This window comes from Lygodium microphyllum, chromosome 11 (assembly GCF_053477565.2).
Source record: "Lygodium microphyllum isolate KBCC chromosome 11, Lygodium_microphyllum_v1.1.10, whole genome shotgun sequence".
NCBI classification, from domain to species: Eukaryota; Viridiplantae; Streptophyta; class Polypodiopsida; order Schizaeales; family Lygodiaceae; genus Lygodium; species Lygodium microphyllum.
This window is the reverse complement of record NC_141145.1, coordinates 83,699,866-83,708,785: the sequence shown is the minus strand read 5'-3', so window position 1 is coordinate 83,708,785 and position 8,920 is coordinate 83,699,866. Positions and strand designations below refer to the sequence as shown.

General features: G+C 41.7%; 1 protein-coding gene across 1 annotated transcript; it reads right to left on the bottom strand.

Moving 5' to 3' along the window:
* Positions 1 to 240: 240 nt before the first annotated feature.
* On the bottom strand, positions 241 to 4,362 carry LOC148029030 (putative aldo-keto reductase 1). Its single transcript, XM_087687798.1, has 7 exons — positions 4,039 to 4,362; positions 3,755 to 3,922; positions 3,107 to 3,310; positions 2,244 to 2,416; positions 1,934 to 2,033; positions 914 to 1,067; positions 241 to 797 (listed from the first exon to the last, which is right to left on the bottom strand). Exons 1-7 carry the CDS (start codon positions 4,084 to 4,086, stop codon positions 616 to 618), a joined length of 1,029 nt encoding a protein of 342 aa, XP_087543924.1. The 5' UTR covers positions 4,087 to 4,362; the 3' UTR covers positions 241 to 615.
* Positions 4,363 to 8,920: the final 4,558 nt, after the last annotated feature.

Sequence of the window (8,920 nt, the reverse complement as noted above, 5' to 3'; positions counted from 1 at the left end):
TTTGTGAATCATTTTTAAAAAGACTCCATCCTTGTTATTTTGATTGTTTTTGCCCATTTCATAGAGCTGCTTTTTTCCCCCTCATTAAAGTACTCTATTTTTAAATGCCTTTTGAAGTATTTACTTTTGGCTCTCAACTATGTGAATGGCAATCCAAATGCTGAATGCTCCATGGTAGTTAGATTGTGATTCTATTTTCCTTGTTTGGTTCTCTCAAGCACATTGTTCAGCTTAGCCTAAAACCAATCCAGTACTCTTTCAACTCCTGAATACCTTTCCTTTATTTTGGTTGCCTTTAATTACTTTAAACCTCACTTCACATATCACCTAATAGCCTACATTTTCAGCCTTTATTCAGGTTGACTCTCCATGTTATGGAAACTGATAGCCTACAAGGTTGCAGTTGTCCCTACTATGTAATTTAGGTGATCATCAATTAGTGCATGCTTAACAACCCAAGTGCCAAGCCACACGTTTGGTGTATTTGGATTTGGGCATTAAGCTTACTATGTGGGAAGATACAACACCTAAATAACTTTCCTTTAACGGATGGAGAGCCAGCCAGTATGAGCCATGGTAAATTGCCTTTTATTGCTTGAAACCTCACTTCACACATCACACTTTTAGTGGGGGTGTGTCAGCATATTGGAACACTATCTTATTCATCTCCCCACCATATCTGTCCCCAGCAACTTCGTGTGGAGGTACTGCTGCTGTTATTTCATCCACATCCTCTTTCGAAAGATAGATTTTGAGGGCACCCATATTCTGATCAAAGTTTGCTTGTTTTGTTGTACCTGCCAAAGATTGTCCCTTCAGCTTCCGTGTTACTAAGAATGTCTCAATGTACTTGTAAAGCATATGTTCCATATCACTCAGAATGTTTAAAAAATAGACTCGGAAAAATAATTACCTGGTATAGGCACAACATCATCACCTTGATGTAAAACCCAAGCCAAGGCCAACTGCCCAGGAGTGCAACCATGCTTCTTCGCTAGGTTAGCCACACGCTCGTAAAATATCTTGTTCTTTTCCAGATTCTCCCCTTGGAACCGAGGGTTCCGGAGCTGATTCAATTTAGCATTCAAGTAAATAGTTAATTTGAGGCTTTGTGCATACTTTGCATTTATGACACTGAGCACTTATGTCTCACACAAGAATAAATCTGACGACTGATCAGCACATAAGATTTGTTGTGGGAAAAGCAAGAAATGGACAATTATGACAGAGATGATAAACTACACACTTTGCCAGAATCTAGTGCAGGTCAGGATTTAGATGGAAGTTACATCAGTAGATATTCCCTCCAAAGAAACTTCCCAAGCTGCGAGAGGATATCACCGAGAAAAATGCAAAAGGCAAGGGGAAAGACTGAGGACCTAACATCCAAGTACACAATCAAGAAAGAACATAACAAGTTTTAGGGGAGTTTCTCCACATTTGGTTGTCTGGATAGCTCAATATGTACTCTTATAGGGAAGCTAGATGGATAGCTGGCTCTCAATAACAATAGTCTCTAAATTGGCAAAGGGTTGAAGTCATATGCATATCCCTTGCAACCAGTATATGCACTTGTTTCTTGTCTAAATATTGTAATCTGTTAGAAGCTCTCAGAAATACAAACATCCTTCCTCTCTGGCATAGATACAGCTAGTGGAGCGGCTAAAGCAGTTGGCATCAGATTCTAGCTAATGTAGGTATAGAACATGCACTCACCCTCTTCTTTTGACAGCTAATCCAAAGCAATGTGTGCTCATCCATACCCAGTATACCTCATCAGGAAATCGTCCTACTCTCCTAAATTACCACTCCTCTACGACAGGAAACCTTGACACATTATATGCTTTTTTGTAAGCCCAAACAAGTTCTTGAGATGATGGCAGGTAAGATTTCACAAAAGATCATAGAGAACTGAAGTGGAAACATGACTTACCACGCGACTATCAGTGCTCTCCAGCTTTTCAATAAGCACCTTACCACTGAAAAATCCACGTCCAAGTGGACTGTAGGCAACTATTCCAATGCCCAACTCCCTGTCAGGAGACATTCACAAGTTTAAAGACTTGACATAAAAATATTTCACTAAAGCAACAAGTAACATACCCTTCAACTGAAAAGAACTCTAGTGTCCATAAGCATGCATGTCATTCGACTGCACTTCAATGGTGCTTTCTTACACTTACAATATACAAAGGATTACACTCCATCTATTAGACTACTAATCACAACTGTTGAAATTGTACCTGCATGTTGGGATGATTTCCTCTTCTGCATCTCTTGCCCATAGTGACCATTCAAGTTGGACTGCAGTGATTGGATGAACTGCATGTGCTCTTCTAATAGTCTTTGCACTGGCCTCAGACAGTCCAATATATTTCACTTTGCCTTCTTCTACCAGCTTTTTTAGCTCTCCAACCTACAAAGAAGTATGACAGGACTGGACTTACTATGGCATTCATGAAGTTCCAAAGACATGTATGGATCAGAAAGGCAAGCAACAAGCCTCACATTATAAGGAGACAAAATCTAATCTCGTCCCGCGTCATCAAGAAACAAAAATTGATCAATAGCTAGAGACAGCCTATCCTCCACAATGCACGCCCCATCTTTTGAAGAAAGAAACAAATTTGCCAATACTCTGAATGGGCTTGGTTCTTACATAAGTTTAGTGGCCATACTTGGAGATGGCAAGCTTAAACTTGTGTACAAGTAAACCAAACAACAGTCTATAATCTCAAACATGTCCTACAGGCCCACCAACACATTGATCAACAGACGGCGGGACATGTACCCAGTCGAAGTCATTCCAGGACATGTAAAAGAGATCCGGATAGTCATCCTAACGGCAGGCATGGTCCCAAACAAGGGACTCTGTTTTCTCAAAAGTGCAAAATGATGAGATTGGGATGTATCCCAAGCCTATGAAATATTATCATTTCTATTGCATACATCTTCTAACCTTATGAACAGAGTGAAAATTGGATGCCGGTCATCCTTACAATGCTGAATTTCGCTCCACTGAACAACAAAAGCAGGGAAAAAGCAGCAGTTTGTGCAACTTTGATATGACATCATAAAAGTAGACACCAGACGTATGTGAATTTACCGTCTCTTCAATTGGGACCGTTGTGTCAACACGATGCTGGTAATAAAGATCGATGTAATCGACATCAAGCCTTTTCAGGCTGGCCTCACATGCCTCTCTGACATATTCTGCTGTACCCTTCACTACATTGCCACCATTCTGTGTTGCAATATTTCCGAACTTCGTAGCTAGTTGAATCTTCTCTCGTGGGAAGTGTTTCAGGGCCTGTATCATATCAGGCCAATTAATACCATTACAGTAATTGATCGTTTGCAAAAGCTTCATGATGCAACTTGGAGATGAATTTTCAATGGATAAGCTCTTTAATGGATATTAGATCGTTTGGTGAAGCTGATCGTGCATCTTGGAGGTTAAGGGGTAATCAACAATTTCAATCAGATGAGCCCTTGAATGAATTGGAAATAAAGGTGAAATCAAAAAAATTCAATCAGACAGGCTTTTCAATGGAATGTGAGTCAAGTCTCGATCATTTGCTAAAGCTGTGCATGACGCAACTTGGAGGCAATGGAGAATCAACAATTATTGATGAGCCCTTCAATGAAATATGGCTTGGACACAAAAGGGATCGAATCAATGATTTCAATCAGATGAATTCGTCAATGCATTTTGCGAGTTAGTGATGTTTCCTAAGAGACGAAAATTGCCGACCTTTCCAACCAGAAGCTCATTTGTGAAGGGGCCATAGATGTCCGCGGTGTCAAGGAATGTGACACCGCTCTCAATGACGTGCTTAATAAGGTCGACGCCGACGCTCTCCTCCACGGGCGTGCCATAGAAAGCAGATAAACCCATGCAGCCAAAACCCAAAAGAGGGACCTGCATTCAAACAAGCCAAAGAAAACAGAGTTACACACAGAGAGAGCTGCAGTGCAGGTATCAATGGAGCTAAAAGCATTCCTCGCCGAACAAGAAAAAAACCGAAGAAACAATACCTTCAAGCCTTGAGAGCCCAAAGGGCGAACGCGAAGATCGAGAGCCATGACGACAATAACAAATGGCTGCTGAGAGAGACAGACACTGAGACAGAGACAGAGAGATGCAGAAATGCAAAACCACCGATAAGGCTGCTGAGAGAGACAGACAGACAGAGAGATGCAGAAATGCCCGAAACCACCGATGTGGCAAGTGATGAAAGCTAATTTCAGACGTGGTGTGAGTGTCTTGTTCAAATTCAATGTTGAGGTGAGATCCAATTTATATTTGAAAGTTACACAGAAAACCGTCCTTCGAAGTTTAGTCGCTTGTGTGTGTATCTTTTCAAATAATCGCTCGAAATTCAAGTTTGCTGTAATGAAAATCACCTTTGTTTTCTCTTTGGATATTTCAGTTATAAAACCAGGTAATGCCATATCTCCATGCATGTCATGCCTTACATCATCAAGTGACCCTCATTTAGTCAAAGCCAATCACAAGGTTGACGGGCATGCCTACAAGAACAGTTTCAACATCCTCAAGTTTTTGGGGAAGACTTTCGAGTGGAAGTACTAGAACACAAAGACTTTCTTGCACACCTAAGGCTAAGACCTCCCACATGATGAACCGTGGGAGATAAACATTGTCCAATTCTAGGACTAATAAGGTGACACCTCGCCCCACCCCAATTTAGTGACATTTTTGCACAAAACTAAGCCATTTAAAGCTATGGTAGAAAATATTACATGCTACACATACACTTAATAATGTGGCTGTCACAATTGAACCCTATAATTTTGCTTACATTTATAACTAAGCCTACTCAATAAAAATATCAACATTTCTTGAATTCTTTTGTTTGAGTGCCATATGTTGTATATTGTTTGACTATTTACTGAACGATATAACAAGGTACCATTAGGGACACTTTATTGACCTCTTTATAGCAATCCCTCACGATGTCTATCAACCATGCTATTCAACATTAAAGATATTGGGGTTGAACAACAAAATGCAAGCTATTTTTGGTGTAATACTAGAACATTGTCCTCTAGAGTTACCACCATCTAGAAAAAGTTGCAGTTGCACCATGGTAATGGGGAGTATATGTATACATAGTGATGTGGTTTAGTCTCAAGAATGCTCCAGTCTCCTTTCAGAGAGACATGTAGGAGATATTTGGGCCCTACCTCACAGATTTCATGAGGGTCTTCTTGGATGATTTTAGTATCTTTGGACATGCCACTCTTCATCTGATACACCTCTAACTTTACCTCACCAAATGTCGAGAGGTAAGTTTAAGTTTAAATCCACTCAAATGTGTATTGTTGCTCAAGGTGGTATTTCGAAGGCCATATTATTTCTCAAAATTGCATAGCTATCGACCTGATCAAGGTGGCAGTAATAATATAAGCTACAGTACCAAGTTTTCCATCTCTACTACTTTACTTTTTAGACTAAATTCGGTGGCATGGTCAACATCTGCATCTTTTGGTGCATCTAGTTGCCCCATTCAACAAATGGGCACATGTGGCCAAACCAACATGTCAATGGAATGAACAAGCCGACGTGGCATTGTGATGCCTCTAGCTCTTACTCTCAAAAGCTTCTATTGTAATTCTGCCAAATTGGGCGAAGTCCTTTCATGTATTTGTAAATGCATTCGACATTGCTATTGGCAATGTGTTTATGCTGCAAGATCCTAATGGTTGGTTTAGACCTGTGTTTTATGCTAGTAGAAGATTATCTAATGCTGAGAAATACTATTCAATTACTGAATGAGAGTGTCTTGGCATGATCTATTCCATCAAGAAGTATTGGCAGTATTTGCTAGAACAAGCCTTTGTTTTTCATGTGGATCATTCAACAATAGTCTTTCTGGTTAAGCAACAAAATGTCACTAGGTGACTTGCCCAATGGATTCTCAAGCTATAGGAGTCTGAGTACACAATTGTACATCGTCTTAGCACTCAACATGTCATTGTGGATTGTCTATCTTACCTTGACTATGAAGAACCTCCAATTGGTGTGGAGAATGACTTCCTAGATGCCTAGTTGTTTGCCACAGTAGTTAATGTGCCTAACTTGGAGTTGCCCAACCCAAAGTGGCCCTTGTATGAAGAAATGATGATTTTTTGGAAACCGCACTTCCTTCGCCTCATCTCCAGAAGGACCAACAGAAATGACTATCTCTCTAGAGTCGGTGTTTTGAAATTATCATGGGACAATTGTACTACCGCACCCTATTTAGAGTGTGCAAAGAGTAGTTCTACCATGGAGCAGCCTATTGTCCTAGAGGATGCCCACCAAGGAATTGTTGGCGACCACTTTAGTGTTAAAATGACAACTCGCAAAATCCAATAAGCTAGCTTATGGTGGCCCATTATACATGGTGATGTCCATAACTAGGTCCAGCACTGTGATTCCTATCAATCAACATGGAGCCAGAGACCATTTACCACTCTAGCCAATCCTACCTTTGGAACCTTTCCAAAAGTGGGGATTGGACTTTATCCATGCCATCTCTTTGGCTACAGCATATACAAAAAACAAGTATATCTTGATGGCAACATATTATTGCACCAAATGGGTCAAAGCATGGGCCCTACTAGACAATATAACGAAGTCAGTCGCCAAATGTCTCTTTAAGGGCATCTTCACAAGATATGGCACTCCAATGAAACTTTACAGCGACAAAGGTACACATTTTTTCAATAAGATAATTAAGGAGATCACATCATTCTTTTTAATTATACATAAGAAATCCTCTCCATACTACCCACAAGCTAATGGCTTAGCTAAGTCCACCAACAAAAAACTCTTGTGTAAAATCTTAACCAAGTTGGTAGATCAGAATAGAAAAGACTAGGACACTAAGCTCCCCACAGCACTACCCGTCGCCACTCGCATGGCCCCCTACAAGCTCACTGGAAGCCATTACATGCTTGGAATTTTTCATCCCAAGTTTTTGACTCATGGTGAAAGATTGACTCATTCCCAAATATCACTTCCATTCTGGATGGAAACCATAGCCCAATTAGAAGAAGATCTGATCCACAACATGTATATTCTGTCCAAGGTCCAAGCTAAGTTGGTTGACTGTCCAAGAAACCATTGTTCTAGAAGGGCCAACTCATCTTGGTCGTTAAGACCCAGATGGAAAAACTTCTTCGAAAGCTCAAATTCCAGTGGAGCAATCCTTTTTGGATCTTTCATGCTTTCGGCACTAATTCCTTTTATTTGACAGATTTATAGGGCAAGTTATTACCAAGGCATGTCAATGGATTCCAACTATGTCACTACCATGCTGATCGCCTCCAATGCCCACTCCTGATCACACCATATTTTCCATTTGCCATTGCATTCCGGCATTCCATGCCCACTGGCTGCCTGCCTCCATATTGAATGGCTCCCAAAAGTTTCCACTTGTGCTGTCAAGACACATTTATGGTGCCCACTCATTTGATGATATCCCCAATGGTGGCATGATTCCTTGGGAATCTCATTCTCATCATACTTGGTTATGGCTCATTTTGCTGATGTGGCACACATACATTGGCCACAAGCCTTTTACATTCACTCCATAGCCTTTTAAGGAAGTTTTTTTCTTACCATCACCCCTATTTGTCACCTCCCATTTGTATCCCGCATTCTAGCTTCACCACCTCCTCTCTTTGTCTTGCATGTGCATCACTCTTCTTAGGTCTTACCTGCATGGTGAACTTCTAGCTCACATCAAGGAGGTATATCCACCTACTAGTGAAGCCATCAACAATGCATGGTCATGGCTTGACACTCCACAGCTTGCTCACTTCATCACCCTTCCCTATGATTCTATCCCAATTCATCATCTAGAAACCTTGTCCATCCTAGAGAAGCTTGACAAAAGCACTACAATCTACATCCATGATCGAAAGTATATCCTCTCCACCCTCTACATGTAGGAGAAGATGGCTTTGACCAAGGCAAAACTGACCCACCAGCACTCTCCACTGAGACGGTGGAAGAGATCTTTAACCCCATCACCAACAAAGAGTATCGATTGAGCAACCTCCTTGTGCCACGCAAATTGAAGCAAGAGACTCTCAAGTTCCTGGTCAAGGCCCTCTACTTGCAAGCAAAGGCATTCAACATCTTGAAGAAGGTAGCTTCTTTATTCTTCTTGACTTCTTCTATTGCTATTGCCTAGGATCATGCCCTTAAGGAGGAACACCTCTTCATCAAGGCCAAATGTGTCGCCCCTAGCCAAGGCCATGAAGGTGATGTGTGGGCAATAGTTCACTCTCCTCTTTTCACCCTCTGCTTTGGTTGACCCCCCCCCCCCCACCTACTTGCCTAATTAGGGGGCTCACACTGCCTAGTCTCATCCTGAGATTGGAACTGCTTCAGAGCCCACCATCCCCGACCCTGTTGAGAACCCCATGGAGACCTCGGAAGTACAAGGACTCAAAAAGGAGGTCTCACTTGCCATGGAGAACACCCCTCTTCAGCCAAGAAGTCCACTTTAGCCACCAACCTCTCTACCAAGCTCATCCTCTTCAAGTTGAGGACCAAAAGTGCCAACACGAGGACGACCCCCAACAAGAGAACAAGCCCCTTCCCCATGTGCCAACAACCCTCACTAGTTGTCCTTATATTGACCTTTCTTCCCAACCTCTCCCTGCCACTACACCCTTGCCACTTGTCCTCATCCCAACTGAGTTCAGTTGGGAAATGATGCACCGGTCTACTAAACTTCATTAATGGGTTCTTGACTCAGCAACAACACTAGCAACAAGAGCTAACTGTGCAAGTTGATAGCCTCAAGCAAGCAAACACCAACTTCACCAGAAAGATGCTCCCTCCAAGACCAACGACAATAGCTAGAGGACTACTAGCACATCGAGCTCGCCTTTGACAATG

What these genes read in the sequence shown, in the direction of transcription:
- LOC148029030 (XM_087687798.1), bottom strand. Translation starts at nt 4,086, where the DNA reads ATGGCTCTCGATCTTCGCGTTCGCCCTTTGGGCTCTCAAGGCTTGAAG. An exon ending in TGGGCTCTCAAGGCTTGAAG is followed by an intron (nt 3,923 to 4,038) that starts GTATTGTTTCTT and finishes GTTTGAATGCAG; the next exon opens with GTCCCTCTTTTGGGTTTTGG. An exon ending in ATGAGCTTCTGGTTGGAAAG is followed by an intron (nt 3,311 to 3,754) that starts GTCGGCAATTTT and finishes GATATGATACAG; the next exon opens with GCCCTGAAACACTTCCCACG.